General features: G+C 45.5%; 1 protein-coding gene across 1 annotated transcript; it reads left to right on the top strand.

The window, feature by feature from the left end:
• Positions 1-349: 349 nt before the first annotated feature.
• SLC9A8 (solute carrier family 9 member A8) lies at positions 350-19,854 on the top strand. Its single transcript, XM_054644653.2, has 16 exons — positions 350-372; positions 1,040-1,218; positions 1,529-1,609; positions 4,488-4,546; positions 7,263-7,346; positions 8,245-8,346; positions 9,113-9,147; positions 9,715-9,858; positions 11,050-11,188; positions 12,338-12,443; positions 12,590-12,706; positions 13,438-13,520; positions 14,708-14,819; positions 15,792-16,012; positions 17,093-17,239; positions 18,400-19,854. Exons 1-16 carry the CDS (start codon positions 365-367, stop codon positions 18,529-18,531), a joined length of 1,749 nt encoding a protein of 582 aa, XP_054500628.1. The 5' UTR covers positions 350-364; the 3' UTR covers positions 18,532-19,854.
• Positions 19,855-20,467: the final 613 nt, after the last annotated feature.

Raw genomic sequence — 20,467 nt, 5'->3', positions numbered from 1 at the left:
GGACACAATGGCGGCTCTGGGGACAAGGAGTGATGGCAGCTCTGAGGGACAGGACACAATGGCGGCTCTGGCGACAGGGATGGATGGTGGCTCTGGGGACAGGGAGTGATGGCAGCTCTGAGGGACAGGACACAATGGCGGCTCTGGGGACAGGGAGCGATGGCGGCGCTGCAGCCGCTGCCCTCGCCGGCAGGGGGCGCCCCAGGCACCGCCGCCCCGGCGCGCGCGGAGCGGGAACGGTGGCGCGCGCCCGCCGCCGCCCCCGCGGCCGTTCCGCCGCCGCCGCCGCGCGCGGCCGGACGTGCCCGCCCGAGCGCCGGAAGCGGCGGCGCGCGAGGCGCCGTGGGAGCGTGAGCCCGGCAAGATGGCGGAGTGAGTGCGGGGTGGCGGGGGCAGCCCGGGGCTGCGGGCCACGGTCGTGCCGTGCCGCGCCGTGCCGCGCCGCGCCGTTCCATTCCATTCCGCGGCATGCCGGCCGGGATCCGTCGCGCTGCGGGGCACCGGCGGGCTGGGCTGTGCCGTGCCTGCCGAGGGTACCCGTCCCCTCCGCAGCGGCTCGTGGTGCCGTGCCGTGCCGTGCCGGGCCGGGCCGGGCCGTGCCGTGCCGTGCCGTGCCGTGCCGTGCCGTGCCGTGCCGTGCCGTGCCGTGCCGTGCCGTGCGGCCCGAGGCCCCGCGCGGTGCCGGAGCGGCGGGCACGGGCCGCAGTGGCGGAGGCACCGGACCGGCAGCGGGGTTGTTGTTGTTGTTGTTGTTGTTGTTGCCGTGCCCAGCCGGGTGCGCCGGCCGGAGCCTCGGTGCCAGGCTCGGTGCGCAGCGGGGTGGGCGCTGCGGTGCGTGAGGCGGTCAGCATCAGCCCGCTCCGGGAACGGGAGCGTGCCGTGTTTGTCTGATCTGACTGCTTGTGAAACGCACCGTGAGGAGCCGGTCACCCGCACGAGCTCCGTGGGATCTGGCGGTGGGTCCGTGTGTGCGTATCTGCGGTGGGCTTTGTCGTGCTGCTCCCATCCGGTATAATCACACATTGTATTGTCCTGACAGGTCTGCAAATGCCACCCACGAAGTCATCAATGCCACCCTCCACACTTTGCTGGCCGCTACTACCAAGTTGGTGGCACCTACACCTCCCAAGCCCATCCTTCCAGTTCAGACTGGAGTCCAGGCACAGCAAGAGGAACAGTCTAGTGGCATGACGATTTTTTTTAGTCTTCTTGTTATAGGTGAATGATGAACTAACTGAAAGTCTGTTAATCTCTGTTAACTGTAGTCTGTGTCTAAGGACATAGACCAACTCAAAATCAGTTATTTCCCCTCTGGTTCTCTCTGAGAAGTGGGATTTTACACAGGCACAGGGATTTAGAACATTTGTGGTGGTGGAAGCCGCTGCTTACACTGGTGCTTCTTCGTTTATTGCCAAAGTGAAGTCTCCTAAATCATTAGAAGTTTGCTTGTGTATTTTAAAAATAATACTTTAAAGTATATTTTACTCTTTTCCAACACTCCTCAATATCCATTCTTTTCCCTTCACAGCTATTTGCATCATATTGGTGCATTTACTGATAGAATACCGGCTTCATTTTTTACCAGAGAGCGTGGCTGTTGTTTCCTTAGGTGAGTAACCATGACATTTTTATGTTGGATTTGCGTTAATCCAGGCAGGGACTGTCAGTAGTGTGCACTAGAGATGTTATGAATATGAACGAGGCCAAACTTTCTCTGGAGAAAGAGGTTCTCATTTATTAAAACAGCTGCAAGGAATGGAGTACCCAAGATAACCCAAGCACCCACACAGCGAGCCAAAACCAGAATGGTGCACTAACCCCAAGCACACTGAGTGCTCCCCAGAAAACAAGTGTCCAAAAAGAAGAACCCCGACCCCACCGAACTGCCCCCATTTATAGCCCCCTTCTAGTCCAGGATTGGTCCGTTTTGGATCCGCTAGGTGATTGGTTCATTTCCAGGCGTCTCATTGGTCCTTAACGCCGTTCATTCTGGACCAATCGTTTCTGCAGGGCTTCGAGTGATTGGTCAGATCTTCCATCCAATCCCGCTTCGACCTCGCCTTGCCCCGCCAGGCCGCCCTTGCACCAAACCCTGGGCCCTTCTTCTAGAACATTCTGATAACCCCCCACTCTTAACATAACACAATTAATATGACATAATTAATACAATATAATTGAACTATACCCTAATTTAATATAACTTAACTTTTACCTATGACAGAGATAATGCTCTGTTGTGTGTTAGCCATCACTAGAAAGGTACAGCACACTGAACGCAGTGAAGAAAACAAGTAATTCTCAGTGTTAAATTGATTGAAGAAATAAAGAAATGAGCATACACACAGAGACTGGCCCAGGAAAATGGCATCTGTAGGGATGTCACTGCCTGAGTACTTTGGCATCTTCCTGTTTGCATCCTCAAACCTCTCCTCATGGAGATCAGGTGTGTACTTCATTTGGAATAAATTTGGAGTATTTCTGAGCCCACAGTTTTATGTCAGGGTAATTTAATTTATTTTTATGCTGCTGCTCCTGATTTTTAAATGTATAATTGAGGAGCAAATCGGGCAAAATATTAATTATTTTCTCTAATGTATTATTCTCTAATATTCATTATTTTCTCAATGTACTCTCAGCCCTGGTGGGAGTACAGCACCTGTGTGATCCCTGCAGCTGCCAGCTCAGTGACCCTCTGGTCCTGCTAATGCTCTGCACAGCTGCAAGAGCACAGATTGAGTTTCAAGTATCCAGTTTTGCCAGCAGTGCCAGAAGTGAGGTGTGTCCTGTTTTGACTTGTGAATTTAGCAGTCCTCTCAGGAAGTTATTGAAGGCTAATAAAAGTGGCAGCAGAGAAGAGAGATATGATTTTCACAAGTGTTTTTCCACCCATTGTCTAGGCTGCTCAGAAGCTTCTGGTTTATGTTTTCTAGAGGGTGTGTCTTTCCTGGTGGACAGGGTGGGAGTGCATTCTCTGAGGCTGGATTTTTATCCTCATCCTTATAAGTTGCTGGAATTTTGTTGGTAACAATAGTTTCCAGAAATGTTTTTTCTCTTTGATTTGTTACTGAGTTTTAACATGTTCTCAGGAAAAATAAAGGTTGGTTCCAATAAGAAAATGCCTATAAAATTTTCAAAAAATGAGGTATAGATTAACTGTTACTAACCCTTCTAATTAGCCCCTTGACAAAACTGACCTGCCTGATTTAATAGAAACAGCTGATCTAAACCTGCATTCATTCATTCATTTAGTAATAAAGAAAGAGTAGTTTGTAAATGCATGTGGCATGTGAGTGGCTGTATCTGCATTCTGTCCTTCAAGTAACAGCAGACCTTTGATGATGCTTCATTTATGTTTTCCTCTTCCTTTCCACAGAAACCATTTCATGGAACAATTATTTCCACCCTCTGGGACCGATGCCTTCCCAGATTTCTGTATAAAGGAAGGCTTAGGCCTCATGGCTTTGTGTGTGTGACACATCCATCAGCAGAAATCCATGTGATTCTGTTTGTGAGACTCTCTTGTTAGCTACAGCATGAGAGAAGTCTCATGAGTTACAGAAAAGCACACTTACCATGAATTACAGGAAGGCATACTTCAAGCTTCTCAGACACTCTGTACCTTTCATTTGGAGTATTTGGCTTCTGTCCCAGTGCTTGACTATGAAGTCTCCATTCTGTAAATTATAAAACACAACTATGCAGACGCACAGATCTGAAATCTGGCTGAAGACAAGTTCCCTAGAACTACTTGAAAATAATTGATGACAGTTCATGAGTTATCTTCATGACTTCCAGAAGAAATCTTGTTACAGTTTTATGTTTGAGGATGTATGGGAGGAAAGAGTGCTATAACCTTTAACCACTGAGTCTGCAGCAGCCTTGATAAAATTCTATCTTCTGTATTCACATTATTTCTACATGACTTAAACAGTGTGTAATTCATTTGGAAAATAGTTCTGACAGGATCCCCACCCTGATCAGAGTTTGTTGCCTTCTTCATTGCCAGAAAGGGCTATGATTTCATTCAAACAAAATTCACTTCTGTGGAGAAGACTGATTTCATTTAATCTACTTTAACTGCAAATAATATTGAAGTGACATGAAGCACAGAAGCCTAACTCATAACTTCCTGATTCTTCAGCAAGAAAGGTGAAATTTCATTTGAGTGCAGCTTAGATGAGAAGTGGTTTTGAGTAGTTAAGCCTGTTATCTTTCTGAACCAGTGAGCATCACACTCTCAGTAGGTCTGCTTGGAGCTGGGCTGTCCCAAGAGACAATCTGTTGTGCAGGGAAACTCTGCAGTTATGTAACGTATTGGGAACTGGGGATTCGGGGATTAAACCCAAAACCACTCAGTGTTTCCGTGGTTTAGGAGTGAAACTAACTTGCACTGTGTTTTGCATTGTTTTCACTTCTGAAACTTGGAGAGCTGATAAACAGTGACACATTTTATTGCTATTTCAGAATGTTTTCTTATTCTCTCCTAGGTATCCTTATGGGAGCTTTTATAAAAATCATAGAGGCTCAAAAGCTGGCCAACTGGAAGGTATAGTTGTAACAATTAATTTTTAAATGTAGAAAAATCCCTAAATCTCACAAAAAAAGGCTTTGTAATACTTTATGTTTTAGAGGCAAGTCCTGGCAGAAGTTTCTCCAAGAGCTGAAGTCTCCAGTGAAGCAAGGATTCTCCTACTGTTTATCCACATTATCAAAGCAATGAACTCTTCACTATTCCTGCTTTAATTTAAAATCTTGCAGCATTTAAACTATGATTTTGTTTCACAGCACCAAACAATTTATTAGATCAGTGAACTGATTGAAGTCACAGTGCCAGTTCTAAACAGAATTTATATCAGCCAGCTGAACATCTTGGTCTGAGTAGTGAATTTTAATCCTAGCTTGCAATTTTATGTTTCTTGGCAGTTTTTGCCCTAAAGGAAGATCTTTTTCTCCTTAGTTGAAATACATTAAAATGCATGGATTTTCAATCTGGTGTAGCTTTTGAACTACGTTTTATACTTTTTTTTTATCAACTAACTACACTGGTTTGGTGTACACTTGTTTAAACAATTACATAGCTCAGCAGTTGTGTTGAAATATTTCATTTTTACATATGAAGTCATTAGAAGCAGTGGGGGCTGCAGTAGTTAGTGCTTTTTCATTCATGATTTGTGTCAACTGGATTTGAAATTGAAAATCAGTTAAATGGCCACAACATCAGCATTTTAAATTAGTTTCTTATAGATTAAATAAAATAATCTGAGTAAGATCATGCATGTAAGAGAGAAAAATAAAGCTTCATGCTCTGATTGGAGCACTTGTTCTCTAAACACAGTAAATACAGCTGATCACAGCTGATGCATTACATGGGGGTTTTCTGGGAAGTGTTGGTCTCATCTTGGGAGGCACTGGGGAGCTGTGCTTGTTTGTGTTGTCAGCCAAGATGAAAGGCCACAGATATCACGTTATTATTTTTTTATTTGAGTTATTTTCACTGTAATAAAGCTTAGGTTTTAACACAGGCTGTTGTAATGTTAGATCAATAATTATGGACTTTATTACATGCTTATAAATGGTTCTAAATTCACTAAATAGCTTTTGTTTATCTGATAAGATAAAAAATGAAATATTTAACTGCGGGCTATATCCCTATGTAAAGCAAATCTTGGATCATGTCCCTGCCCTGAAAACTTTGCTGTGTAATTTCTGGTGATCACGCCTTAGTGAGCGTTCATTCAGCTTCAGCACTAAGACCTTGTGCTTGCTGGTTGTTCTTGGCCAGCACAGCTGATAGTCAGAGTCCTCATGTTTTATTTTCCTCTGCTTCCATGCAGCACACACACAGTCCTTCCTCTCCATTGTTGTCAGTTCCCTGTCCAGCTCTGTTTCAGGTTTTTGTGGGGTGCAGGCTCAGCTCTGTTTCAGGTTTTTTTGGGGTGCAGGCTCAGCTCTGTTTCAGGTTTTTGTGGGGTGCAGGCTCAGCTCTGTTTCAGGCTTTTGTGGGGTGCAGGCTCAGCTCTGTTTCAGGTTTTTGTGGGGTGCAGGCTCAGCTCTGTTTCAGGCTTTTGTGGGGTGCAGGCTCAGCTCTGTTTCAGGTTTTTGTGGGGTGCAGGCTCAGCTCTGTTTCAGGCTTTTGTGGGGTGCAGGCTCAGCTCTGTTTCAGGCTTTTGTGGGGTGCAGGCTCAGCTCTGTTTCAGGTTTTTGTGGGGTGCAGGTGCTGTGCAGGAGCAGGCAGGGTCAGCCATGGGCTCGGGGCTGTGTGCACACCCACAGCCTGTGGCCTTTCAGCCCAAAGGATGAGTTTGGTTTGCTAAGCCCCCCCAATCCTTTAAGATGATTATCACTGGTACAGGCAGGAATGAGACTTTAGAGAGATGAGTACCTCTGTTGTGAAAGCTGGTGTTAGAACAGAACAGAGCAGTCCATCAGCTGTTCACCCCGCTTTAAACGAGTCAATTGGTGCTCGTGGAGGTGACAGCTCTGGGGGGACCAGGGGAGGAAACAGGTGGGAAAAGAGACTGGTCCCTCAGCTGGGATTCATTTGCCTTTTGTGCCTACTCTGCCAGCAGAAAAACCAGGGTGCCAGGCTGGGGGTGCAGTGTGAGCAGTGTTAGCCAGGCGATGAGATAAGTGACAAAGACTGAGGACACAGAAAATAGCATCTTACCTCATGGTGGGTTCCATTTATATCACTGTGAGGGCAAAGAGGAGCCATCAGAGCAGTACCATTCAATTCAGGCAGAAATGACATCTGCTGAGAAGAATCCAGCCTCAGGCCCCTCAGGTGATGTGTCACCTGAGCCTGGTCACCTGCAGGGGCTGATGATGTGTTTTTCTTGTCAGGTGATGAGTTTTCCAGTGAAACTGCTTGGTCCCAGTTAACCTGTTCTGTTCAAACAGTGGCCAAGAGGTCACTGTTCCTTGGCAGTCCTTACAAATTTCCAAACTCTCAGATAAAGAGGGAATGCTCTCTGTGGAAACAGGAGGATTTTTCTTTTACCATAAATAACCTATTTTCTATGCAGCTTTTTTGGAGACAGTAATTTAAAAGAAGTAACTCCTAGCTTTCTATCACTGGGTTGAAAAAGAACAATAGAAGCCCTGGAACAGTGTACTGTTCTTCAGTCTTGTACTACATGATAAGAAGGGAGAAAGATCTTTCATTTTCCATCACAATTTTTAATGGCTTTTCTTTTGGAAGATTTGATGTTATTTCAATAATGATGACATCTCTGAAATTATAATGAATTTTTTTTTTGCAGGAAGAAGAAATGTTTCGTCCAAATATGTTTTTTCTGCTTTTGCTTCCACCTATTATATTTGAATCTGGATATTCACTGCACAAGGTCAGTCCCTGCCAGACACTCATTTTGGATGTTGAGGTTTTGTTTGGAACAGATTCTGCTTTTAGTTATCTCCATGAAGCTTAGGATAATTGCATTAAATTCCATTATATTAATCATTAGGGAATTGAGAGTGCAAAATTTAAACCTCTTCAACCCAGAGTGCAGGGAGTGTAGCTTGTTGCTGATAACTGAGTGCTGGCTAGGTGTGGGGCACAGCACAGACGAGGTTTTCCTTGGCTGGAGAGGTTCTTACCTCACCAGAGCTGTACAAGGGCTGCTGTGAAGGAGGACAAGTGGGAAGGGTGGGGTCACTCCATTGCTAAAGAAGAGGGAAATGTGTGTGAGGTTGTGACCCTTGCTGGGGGCCCGTGTTTCCATGGGCATTTCTCACACTCCCCTCCTGGCTGAGGGGCTTTGCTGCTCCCTTGGGCAGCCCTGGTGCTGCAGGAGAGGAGGGAACAGTGGCCATGGAGGTACCAGGAGCTGCTACCAGCCCTGGAGACCTTGTCATACAAAATCACAAGCAATGGACCAGCAGCTGGGAAGTGTACAAGCCTTTTTAACGTGCCCTGTCTCCAGCAGAGGGATTAACTTACACTTTTGCCAGGTGGGAAATATGTCCAAGTGCTGGTGAATACTTGCCTGAGGATTGGGTTCTTGTTGTGGTGCTGACAGGGAGTCAGTCCTGGGAGGCAGGGGAATTGCTGTTGTCCTCAGGAGAGCAGCAGTCTCTCCAGGCAGGTGGTGTGGATGTGTGTCCTGGGGCACCTGGAACCAAACTGAGCCTTTGTAATGGGAAACCCAGTTGTGAGTTAGAATCTAATTAAATGGAAACCCAAACATGAGATTTCCCTCAGGCCATTTTTACTAATTTACTTATTTTGTTACTGTGTTCCAGGGTAATTTTTTTCAGAACATTGGTTCCATCATTCTGTTCTCAGTGTTTGGCACTGCAATATCAGCTTTCATTGTAGGTGGAGGAATCTATTTCCTGGGCCGGGTAAGTGCTTTAAAGCACTCCATTTTATCTGGCTGTTGGTTGAAAGTCCCTTTTTCAAGAGCAGACAAATAGAGTGCAGGTGAATTGCTGGTCACAAAGTGCAGTTCTCTGCTCTCACAAAGGCACTGGCACACCCCCCTTGCATGGATATTGCTGGAGAGGCCATGGAGTCTCCCTCCCTGCAGGACTCAAAGCTCTCTGGACACGATCCTGGCTCCAAGGGCTCTGTGGAGCTGGAGGGGTGGGGTCAGGGACCTCAGGGGTCCCTTCCAGCCTGAGCCACTCTCTGACACAGCATGTGTCATGGGAAAAGCAATTCAGACTTGAGTTTTACTTTTCTAACTTCCACAGTCTTCCTGTTCCAAAGCCTGTGTTCTCTAGAGCCATCTCACACTCCACAATTTTATTTTTTTTTTGCTTCTGTGGTTTGGTATTTCCCATTGGTTACACATAAGCACAGATATTTATCTTTTCTCTCAGACTTCATTCTGGAAGGCCAAGCATTGTGTACTTTCCTCTTTGCCACTCAGATTTTTCCTCCTCTGAATGTCATGGTTGCCCTTCTCACCTGACTCTGCTCTGTTCCCTGATCTTGGGTGACCAGAATTGTAGCAGTAGATTACAGTGGGAGGGCAGTGGTAAACTGGACAACATCACTACTGTGAATTTTTCTTCATAATGAATTCAGGATTTGATGAATAGTTTGGTTTTTAAGAACCGAAGAACACCACAGTTAATTGTGATTATGTTCTACCTATTCTTTCAGGCTGATGTAATTTATAAACTCAACATGACAGACAGGTAAGCTCTTGGGGAAATGGTGTAGTATATGAAATAAAGCTTTCTTCAGGATAGCTATAGGTAGGAAATGCACTACAGTTGGCCACCTCTTTTGGTCAGTGTATAGACTGCTGAGATTCAACATTGTATGTGAAACTAAGAAATAGATGGAGCACTTCTATACCCTATTTATTACCCTTATTTCCAAATACTATTGTATTATATTCCATCCTTTTGCATTCCAGTGTATTCTGTTCTGTGCTCAGTGATTTCTTGAGAGAGATACTGGGTATTTTAACCAAACTTTAAGATTTGTAAACCTTGATTAGCTGGTATTATTAATATATGTGATAAGGGTATAACTTCCATGTCCGCATCCTCTCTTAAAAGACAGGGTAAGTTTTTCAGAATCAATAATGTAAATTTTTCAAGAGCTTGGCAAGTGGCCAAGTTCTTATGACAGGAAAGAAAGTACTTTGTTATCACTGTGTAGAAACTGTACCACAAATACCTTTGTTACTGTTGTTCATGGAAGTTACTAGGTAGGTGTTTTTGTTTCATCTAGTTTCCTCTTTTGTGTTCTCCCAGTTTTGCATTCGGCTCTTTAATATCTGCAGTTGACCCCGTGGCTACTATTGCCATTTTCAATGCCCTTAATGTGGATCCTGTGCTTAACATGTTGGTTTTTGGAGAAAGTATTCTCAATGATGCAGTCTCAATTGTCCTGACCAAGTAAGTGCCTTGGAGCCACACGTGTTTATGGAAACAGTCCCTACATCATTTTCTGTTTGTTTTTTGGTCTACAGTTATCCTGCCACCTTCCTTTGGAACACATTGTGTATTTCAGGTGTAAGGCTGAATCTTGGATGGTGCTTCTGTGTCAAAAGCAATCCAGAACATGAGCTGCATTACCCCCACCTCAGAGCCTTGTCTCATTGACCCTAGATAATGGACTCTTCCTAATTCCATTCATGATCAGCTCTCTCTCCATGGAGGGTCCTGGCAGCAGGGCCCCACATGTCACCTGCCAGGCACAGCAATGTTCACCTTCCCTGCTGCTCTGTCTGTGCCCTTGGCTTGTGCCCAGAGTGCCACTGTGAGCAATACAGGCCATGCAGTGGGGTGGTGTTCATGTCGGGGCTGCAGGAAAGAGGAACCTCCAGTATCCTTATCTTCTGCCTGGGATCATTCTTTGGGGCTGAAAGAGAGTGGAGAGATGTATCTCCCTCTTATTGCTGAAGCCAATAGATGGGAGTGTGAATGTATAGAAGGAGCAGCTGTACCAAGCAGGTGGTGAAGTCAGAGTAATTTTCTAATGGATTAATTGCTTTTGTTACAGTTGTGGTGCTTTCAGTACTGAAGGCTAAAAGCAGCCAAAAGAAACACTAGCTAGAATCTGTGTGTTCTTTGCACAGAATTTTCATTAAGTATATTCCTGAAATTCAAAGAGGTTTCTTCCCTTTCCTGTTAAGAGCTGCTTTGTTTTCCTTCAGTGACCTTCTTGTCTCTCATCCACACCTAAATATTTGATGAGAGTTCTTCCTGTTCATTTGTTCTTCTCAGAGGATCACATGAGTTTTTAGCACCGTAAAATGTGTTTTCTTTTCCTTCTCCAAGTTTGAACATTGTTTTCAAATGCTGGGCATCACCATAGCCTATTTACGCCATTCTGGGATTCTTCAGAGGAGCAATGCTGGATTTTTAGCAGAATTAGGTTTCCCTTTGGGGATTACACTGAGGCTTGATTTAACGTCTTTTGACATTCCTCTTGTTATATATATCACAGTAAAACCTTTTAAGAGTGGTAGCAACAAAGAAATGGGAGTCTTTTTTGTTGTTATGCTCAAAAGATGTTTGATATTTTTGGATCCAGGCTTAGAATGTATAACCATTTCTTTTTATTTCTCTTTTAATTGTATCTAGCACAGCAGAAGGTTTGACAAGGGAAAATATGTCAGATGTAAGTGGATGGCAAACCTTTCTACAGGCACTGGGATACTTTCTCAAGATGTTCTTTGGTTCTGCAGCACTTGGCACACTTACTGGTCTTATTTCTGCATTAATATCCTTTTTTAATTTTGGTGATATTTATGTATACATTGGTGAACTGCAACATCCTAGTAGTATTTTTCTCTCCATCTTCTCCAGCATTTCTTAGAGGATATTTCTTATTAGACATTATTTTGGTTTTATGTTAGTGTGCATGGGGGTGTATTAAAAGTGGCATCAAATTTTTATGAACATAATTAAGGTCTGAAATGTTGTATAATAGCTTATGTGCATTGGAGTGTTATAAGATATGGTAATTGTTTTGTAAATTCAAAATATATTAATTCCATTTCAATACCAATCCATTTTAACAAGCATATGGCTTCTCCTTTACATACATAAAACAGTTAATTAAAAAGAAAAAAAGCTGCTTTTCCCGGGGGCCTTTGAGTCAGCCCAGCTCGTTTGTCCCTATGGATCATGTGCAGGCAGCTGAATGCGGACACTGTTCTGTTTGCATTTACCCTGGGTTATATTTTGCCTCTTCCACTTCCATGAATTGGTTGCTAAACAACCAGGAGCTGCTGTGCTGAGATCAGGAAGGCTGTTTGCTGTAGCCCAGACACCTTTGTTACTTCTTGGGCTGGTTTAATGCTAGCTCTGACTTCACTGTGTGAGACTGGCTGTGCAGCTGTACTTGGATCAGCTGGGACACACTGCCAAACACTTGGTTTGTAACAACAGGAAGAGAATATTTGATTAAATACACACTTATTTCCCTTTTTGGTTCATCAGCCTAATTCAAAAACTTTGAAATTATTCCATACATCACAACAAGAGAGGGAGACAGATGTTCAACACTTCTTTGACTCATATCTAAATTATACTAAGTCAAAGAGAAAAGCAGCTTGTTTGCCCTTTGGAGTTACTAGTGCCTCAATAACCTGTTGTTATCAGTATTGTAGAGGCACATCAGTAGGAGATCTTTGTGTCTAGCTCTGTCTTCTGACAGACTTCTACCAGCAGTAGCTTCCATAGGACACATTCCTCTCATAAGAAATTACTCATCTTTCCATACTTGAGTTGAATATGTAGATTTTATTGGTTATTCAGTAGAAAAGTACATTAAGTGTAATCATTGTTTTGTAATGGAATGAACACATCAAAATATTTCTTTGATTTATTTTTTAATTTACTTTTTCCATAACATTTCTGTGTGTACGTACTAAAGCACATTGATTTAAGGAAGACACCTTCCCTAGAATTTGGGATGATGATTATCTTTGCTTACCTTCCTTATGGACTTGCAGAAGGGATCTCACTCTCAGGTGAGTAGCACAATGAGTTCTGACCACTCTGTTTGATATGTTAAAATATTTGTATTGCTGTAGAAGCAGCCTTTGCCTTGTGAGAGATTACTCTGGAGGGTCCCAGCAGTAAATCCTTGTGCTGACTGCCCCGTTCTTGCCCACAGGTATCATGGCAATCCTGTTCTCTGGCATCGTGATGTCTCATTACACTCACCACAACCTGTCCCCAGTGACACAGATCCTGATGCAGCAGACACTCAGAACTGTGGCTTTCATGTGTGGTAGGTGCTGCCTGCTATTAAATCTAGTATTAATCCTTTAAAATTTCACTTGCATGGAACTGTGGTTCTGTTGGGAGCAGCAGAGGTGTGGATTTGCATCCAGGCATTTGTGTGTCCATGGTCCTTGTCTTTAAGAGAAGAATTCCTGAGAGTGGGGACTGGAAGGCACTCAAAAGTCACCTTTCCTGCCACACTGGATAAGACATGCAGTAAATCTCTCTCCCATCCTGCAGGCTCCTGCTAAGATTTGCCATAAGATTGATGGCCAAATAGAGATCGCTGACTCTTATTCCTCTAGTCTGTTTTTAGTTCTAGGAGGTGGGGGTTGAGTGGTATTTTTTTATGTTTTTAATAGAAAAAGCTACTTGCAAAAACAACAACTTTACATATGAAGGTTTTTGGAAGTAGTGGTACAAGCAGCTCAGTCCTAGAGCCTTTCCAGTTCCTTTTGCAAACCAAACTTTGAAGAAATGACATGTTCCTGCATTACAAACATGACCCTGGTTTCTGGGGGCTGCCATGAATGAATTCTGTATTGTTTGCAGGAGGATGCAGTGTGAGCAGGGAGTGGCTTTGCTGCAGAGGGAACTTAACCACTCCTTAGTGAGCAGCAGCAGCTCTCCAGGGTTTGGTCAGGAAATCCTGTTTTATGTACTGTATGTGGTAATTAATAACAGGAGTAGAAAAGGTTTTCTGGAATTGTTTATTTAAATGTGATTTCTCTTTTTCAGAAACGTGTGTTTTTGCATTTCTTGGCCTGTCAATTTTTAGTTTTCCTCACAAGTTTGAAATGTCCTTTGTCATCTGGTGCATAGTAGGTATTTACTTCCTTCCATATCTTTTTAGATGCATTTTTGGTATTGGGGAGGGGGAAACACCTTACAGTTAAAATATTATAGAATAATTGTTATGATTTCTAGGATTTTATAAAAAATTCTCTTTTCCTAATTCTTTTGTTTTTAAACCCATTTCAGTGTGCCTTAGTGCAGTGACTCTGTGGATCTCGTTTCACATGGGACTTGGCCCCACCTGTTGCCATTATAATGGTGTAATATCAGCATGAGAAATGTGTTCCTTTTGCAGGGAGGGCAGTGGGTCCCTTTCCAGCTGTGTAGAGCAGTGTACACTGGCCCATTCAGTGCATGGTTCAAGGGAAGGATTGTTATCTGCACTTCCCCAGAGAGGGGTATCAGCAAGGGAACTGCTCTGCCTGCCCTGCACACAGCTTCCCTAGCTAATATTTATCTAAGGTGTGACACTTCCTTCTGGGTGGCATTGCTCTCTCAGGCATGATGCAAATTGTGTAATTTTGGGGTGATTCATAAAGGAAAACAGCACAGCCCTTCAAGGATCCTGCTGACTAATTCTAGGATATTTACCTTATCAAGGTCTGTTTGTAGTGGAGCTTAAAAACAATGCTCTGAGAAAACCTTGCCTTTTTCTGAGTTAAAGTTTTCTCTGTGTTTGTTAATTGTTTGCCATTAAATCAATAGTCCCCCTTTTTTTCTTTTCTGCTCTCAAAAGTGTTGCTTCAATGTGGGGTATGTTTTATAGCCTTACCCAGGGTCATGTTGAGAAACAGGCTGACGTGTATTTGTTTGGCTCCTGGCCTTCCTGAGCTACAGGGAGACAATAGAAATACCTTCTTGCCTCTTGGCTGCTGCAGCCAGGGAGTGATTAAAGGAGCTGAACTGAGGAGCACTTTTACCCAAAGTACTTCTTGGTCTCCCTGGAATGTCTCGTGGGTTCCATTTATTTACTATAAGTAAAGCAACTTGGTCTCCATCAGTGACAGGTCTGATTTAGTTTCAGTTAAGCAGACAAAATGTTTCAGGAGCAAAATTCCACAATGCCCTGTGCTGTGGAGTTTCTGTTTGTGGAGCAGTACACCTGCCTATGAGCAAAAAGAACATATTCACCTTGCCCTGTAAAACCAGCTGCAACTGGGGCCTCGTGGATGTAACACATCAAATGGTCTTTGCTTTTATTTCTGTTTTTCAGGTGCTGGTTCTCTTTGGTAGAGCAGTGAATATTTTTCCGCTTTCCTACCTACTCAACTTTTTCCGTGATCATAAAATCACTCCCAAAATGATGTTTATCATGTGGTTTAGTGGTAAGTTAAAGCTCAGAATACTGAGAACCAGAAAAAATGTTTTATCTCTTTCATTGTGTGGCCCACTCGAGGAGGAACCAGTTTCTCATTGGTTGAGCAAAACTCAGCTGAACATTTCCCTATTCTGATACCCAAGTGCAAGGAAATGTTCTCTTTCCCCTTTGTGCTGGAGGACTTTGCTCTGGTGAGCCCCACGAGAGCTTTTCTGCGTGGAGGCTGCTTGTCTCTAGGCCTGGCAGCTTCACAGTTTGACCAAGAGTGTCTGAAATGCTCAGACTCGTTTAGGGTGGCAGCCAGGTGGTAGATCATGGGCACGGACAGGATTGTGAAGGCCTTTGGAGGTGGAGAATTGTGAGGTCCTGTGGAGGGTGGGGAATTGTGAAGCCCTGTGGAGGGTGGGGAATTGTGAGGCCCTGTGGAGGGTGGGGAATTGTGAAGGCCCTGTGGAGGGTGGGGAATTGTGAAGGCCCTGTGGAGGATGGAGAATTGTGAAGCCCTGTGGAAGGTGGAGAATTGTGAGGCTCTGTGCAGGGTGGGGAATTGTGAAGGCCCTGTGGAGGATGGAGAATTGTGAAGGCCCTGTGGAGGATGGAGAATTGTGAAGGCCCTTGGGAGGATGGAGAATTGTGAGGCCCTGTGGAGGGTGGGGAATTGTGAAGGCCCTTTGGAGGATGGAGAATTGTGAAGGCCCTGTGGAAGGTGGAGAATTGTGAGGCCCTGTGCAGGGTGGGGAATTGTGAGGCCCTGTGGAGGATGGAGAATTGTGAAGGCCCTGTGGAAGGTGGAGAATTGTGAGGCCCTGTGCAGGGTGGGGAATTGTGAGGCCCTGTGGAGGATGGAGAATTGTGAAGGCCCTTTGGAGGGTGGAGAATTGTGAGGCCCTGTGGAGGGTGGGGAATCGCTGCTGGGCTCTCTGGCTGCTCAGCTGCTGCTGCTGTTGACTCTCCCCTCTGCCCTGTTCTCTCCCCTCAGGATTACGTGGTGCCATTCCCTATGCCCTCAGCCTGCACCTGGGCCTGGAGCCCATCGAGAAGCGGCAGCTCATCGGCACCACGACCATCATCATCGTGCTCTTCACCATCCTGCTGCTGGGAGGGGGAACCATGCCCCTCATCAGGCTCGTGGACATCGAGGACTCCAAACCACGCAAGAGGAGCAAGAAGGATGTCAATCTTAGCAAGACAGAGAAGATGGTTTGTTTGGGCTTTCATTCACAGCGTCACTGGGGTTTGGGTGGGGAGTTTTTTCTAGTTCCGACATTTTTCAGTACTAGTACGTGATTTTTTACTAAAAAGGAAGATGAAGGCAGTAGAAAAAGCCAAGGTAGTAGGACAAAGCCAAGCAATATAATTTTAATATATCCCAAAGACAGAGTTTGGTTAGTGTTTATACAAAATGTTAGTATTTGGACAAGGGGAGGAGAAATAATCTCTTAATTCAATCCAATTACAGGTTGAGCTGTATAAATTAAACTAATCCCTGGAAAAGCATAAAGCAGATGATAGAGGATTGAGTCATATACAGAGAGAAAGTAGCTGCTACAGTGTGAGATGGAAATTAATCATAAAAGGCAGATGGAAATTATTTTGAAAAATGCAAAGGTTGTGAGAAGGTCATAACAATAGCCCCCCTCTGACTGGACTTTATTTTAAAGCAATTTCTGGCAAAGCAAGAGATCTGACAAAGCCAAAAGCCATTCTGGAACCTCTTGTGCAAAAGATGAGACTAAAAAGTATCACAGAACATTTTTTGCCTGTTTTTCTCTAAATCATTGAAAGGTATATGCAGGGTATTGTTCTGGAGGATCTTAAGAACATTTTCTCCTCACATGAGGTTGGTTGTAGTCTTTAGAGTGACCTTGCACTGTCCACACAAGGAAGTGCAGGCAGAGTGCAGGGACAGGGCATGTTTGACAGGGCTCGTTTTCAGTGGGACAGTGACAGCAGTGGTGCTTGCTGGATTAAAGCATTGTCCAGCTCACAAGAGAAAACCTGCACAGTAGAAACCTGTTCTCAGCAATAGTGACAATACAAAACATGGAACATTTGAGGTCTTTTCCCTTTCAGCATGGAAAGGGAACTGAGTGGCTCAGGGATTCAGTGGCTGAACAGACTCACAGTCCTAAGCCCTGCAAGGCTGGGACGGGGATCAATTCCATATTGTTCCAGCATGACAACTGGTTGTGACAAGGGACACCACAGAGCAGGGGCTGAAGCAAGGAGGTGGGATGACTGCCACTTCTCTCAGTTATTCCTTCTTTGTGATTTTTCTAGGGAAACACCATAGAATCTGAGCATTTGTCAGAGCTCACAGAGGAGGAATATGAAGCTCAGTACATAAAACGTCAGAACCTCAAAGGGTTTATGCGGCTTGATGTGGAGTATTTGAATCCTTTCTTCACCAGAAGACTCACACAAGAAGTAAGTCTTCCTTATTTTCTTGAAGAAGAGAAACTGGTCGAGTTGGTGGTTGTCCTCAGTACCACACAGGGCTCATCGTGCAGCCACACAATGTGTGTGGGGACAGTGGGACATCTGTGTATTGCTCATGCATAGAGAGAGCAGCTGTAATGAGCAGCTGCTCTGTAAGTTGGATTAAATGAGCATCTCAGAGCTCCCCCAGTTAAACTTGGTGTAGGGATTTGCTGAACTCGCCTTTAATTGTGCAGGGAACCATGAAGGGCATCAGGAGTCACTGGCTGCTAGAAAAAGCTGCTGCCACTCGAGCAGCATTTTTAAAGAGCTGTCACACACAGTTCCTGCCTCTTACTGTCAGTGGTCCTGTGACTTCTGGAGCTGTGCTGTTGCTGCAGAGTGCAGTTTGTATCTTGGAAACAGGCACCAGCATTGCACCCTGTGCTTTCCAGACTGCTCGCTTCCCACAGACAGGGCTCTGGGGCTGTACATGCAGAACAACGCCTGACAGTAATTAACACTGAGTGGCCCCAAGGTGTAAATACTGTGCCTTTTTCACTCTCATGCTTCAGAAATCTGAGGCTCCTTAGTCACAGAATTCACTGTTTTTCCAATTTCCCATGGAAGCATTTTAGCTGTGGAGTTAATAATTTTGTGTAAGTGCACATTCCATCTTCCTAGCCTGCTCAAAAGTGCTGTTTTTCCTCTTGTTTTGTACTTTTCAAAAGTACCATTTCAGCACTTTCCTACAAAAACTAAAGTCATTTATTGCAAAACCAGAAAGGAATCAAAAACCAAAGTAAGCATCTGATTCGTAGTTGGTAGCCAAAAGCACAGGCTGCCATCCAGATTGCAGCCAAAGGCTGGAAAAATAAGCATGTGAATCACCACGGCAGGCCACAAGGTTCCCAGTGTCCCTGGGAGCATGAGGAGCAGAGGCAAAGCCAGGCCCTCCAGACAGCATTAGGATTGTTGAAACACAGAGCAGGACTGTCTAGAGAACACAGGTAAAAACAGCCATCAGCAAAGCTGTAGCATTAATGAATATTTTCCGTGGGGAAGCAGTGGTGCTCAGAGGGCAGGGGCAGATGATCCCCGAGGGCTGTGCCCAGCCCTGGCCCTGCAGTGCCCTGGCAGGTGACACGCCGTGCTGTGCTTTGCCCCAGGACCTGCATGACGGGCGCATCCAGATGAAGACCCTGACCAACAAGTGGTACGAGGAGGTGCGCCAGGGCCCCTCGGGCTCCGAGGACGACGAGCAGGAGCTGCTGCAGCAGAGCGGGGCCGGGGCGCGCTGAGCTCGGGGGCCATGGAGCGCTGAGCCCGGCCTGGGCTCCTGCCTTGCAGTCTCGTGCTCCTTGTTTAGGTGACAGCCACAGCTCTGCCCTCACTGTTCAGGAAGGGAAACCCACAGGGGTCAGACGCTGGCTGGGCTCGAGGAAGAACCTTTTGCTCAGACTTCACCGCGCAGCAAATTCCAGGCAGCCCGACGAAGAACAGAAGCATCTGCCATGGAACGATGACATTGTTAATGAGGGTGGGTTCTTCCCATCCCAAAACCTGCTGGGCTCACACGCTGCAGGACAGGGCTGTGTGTGGCTCTGCAAAACAACAAATTGCACTTTACCTTTTATATATATAAATATATTCATTCACAGCATGAAGAATCTTGACAGCTTATACTGTGAATTGGTTTCAGCACTAGTAAGGGAATCTGACTGGAGGAAATGTATAATTTATGGAATTTGCACATTTTGAACCCAGAAAAGATGCATACCTTGACAAGAGCAGATGTTGCACATACAGGGAATCACCTCTGAAAATGTAGTTTTGCCACTTAAGAAATCCTTGATTTCTGTTTTATGGGACTTTTCAGTTTTTATAGTAAGGGATCTGATCCACAGTACTGATTATAGCATGGTTTTGGGGAAATGGGGGTCTGTGACAGCACAGAACTGCGTTTGAAATTGTAGCTTCTTTTCTTTGGCTAAAGCCAGTTGCAGTTGGGTTTCTCTAATTGGCAGTTGCTCTTTGCTGGCACTTTGGCTTCAAATCTTAGAAAAGAGCAGCTTCTGTTTTGCCTAATTTATGAAATGTCCCTAACACTCCAGAATTCACCAGTGGAATTTTTAAGCTTCAGTGGAAGCAAAAGCAGGACATGCATGAGGAAAAAGAGCCTTCAAAATCTAATCCAGGTACAGAAAGATGAATATTGCCCGTGGCTGAAGCAGTCTCTGCCGGGAAGTGCCAAACAGCTTCCATTAAGCTGTTCCATTTTTCTCTTCTGCTTACAGTGTTTCAGAGTCTGTGTTATCACTGCATTTGTTCTCCATGGCCCAGTGTTTGCTTGGCATTGCCAACACCTGAACGTGTTTGTTACACATTTGCCATGGTGACACATGCAGCAGTTTGCTCCCACTGCCAAATTCCTCCTTGGTCATTTGCATATCCATTGTCAGGATGTGAATTACAGTTCAGCACCGAATCTGACATGCAAATGTGCATGTTTGTTTCTGAAGATGTGAGACTTCGTTTTGGTCTGGTTTTGCTACGGAGTTTTTCTAATCCACTGCTTACCTACCGAGAGAATAAAAGTTCAAGAATGTATTCAGAATCCTGAACCTGTTGTCTGAGCAGTTTTTCAAAATACCACATCTTGTTCCCTGCTGCCCTTTCCCCGCCTGTGGAAAGGGCTCACTCCTTGTCCCAGAGCTGGGACATGCACAGCCAGGGCTGAGCAGGCTGTGAAAGCCGTGAGTGCTTGTTTCATCCATGGGGAATCTGTGTCAACAGCGGCCTTTCTGTCGCCCTTCTAGACCCCAGCACACTGAATTATAAACTTCAGTTACCCATCACTCCTCCTGCCTTTCTCACCTCTACGCCCAGGAGCTGCGGAAGGTCCCTGAGCGCCTCTCCTCAGGTGTTCGTGGTGGAGCTGCTGTTACCCCGGGGGTGGCACAATGCCTCAGTCCCGCTGCCGTGCGCGAGGGCCGCGCTTCCCGGTGCCCCCCGGTCCCTCCCGGCCGTTCCCGGTCCCTCCCGGCCGTTCCCGGTGCCCCCCGGTCCCTCCCGGCGGCTCCCAGTGCCCCCCGGTCCCTCCCGGCCGTTCCCGGTGCCCCCCGGTCCCTCCCGGCCGTTCCCGGTGCCCCCCGGTCCCTCCCGGCCGTTCCCGGTGCCCCCCGGTCCCTCCCGGCCGTTCCCGGTGCCCCCCGGTCCCTCCCGGCCGTTCCCGGT

The sequence above is a fragment of the Agelaius phoeniceus genome, chromosome 17, assembly GCF_051311805.1.
Source record: "Agelaius phoeniceus isolate bAgePho1 chromosome 17, bAgePho1.hap1, whole genome shotgun sequence".
Taxonomy (NCBI): domain Eukaryota; kingdom Metazoa; phylum Chordata; class Aves; order Passeriformes; family Icteridae; genus Agelaius; species Agelaius phoeniceus.
This window is presented reverse-complemented; position numbering and strand designations above follow the sequence as displayed.

What these genes read in the sequence shown, in the direction of transcription:
- SLC9A8 (XM_054644653.2), top strand. An exon ending in CTGGATATTCACTGCACAAG is followed by an intron (nt 7,347 to 8,244) that starts GTCAGTCCCTGC and finishes ACTGTGTTCCAG; the next exon opens with GGTAATTTTTTTCAGAACAT. An exon ending in AACTGTGGCTTTCATGTGTG is followed by an intron (nt 12,707 to 13,437) that starts GTAGGTGCTGCC and finishes TCTCTTTTTCAG; the next exon opens with AAACGTGTGTTTTTGCATTT.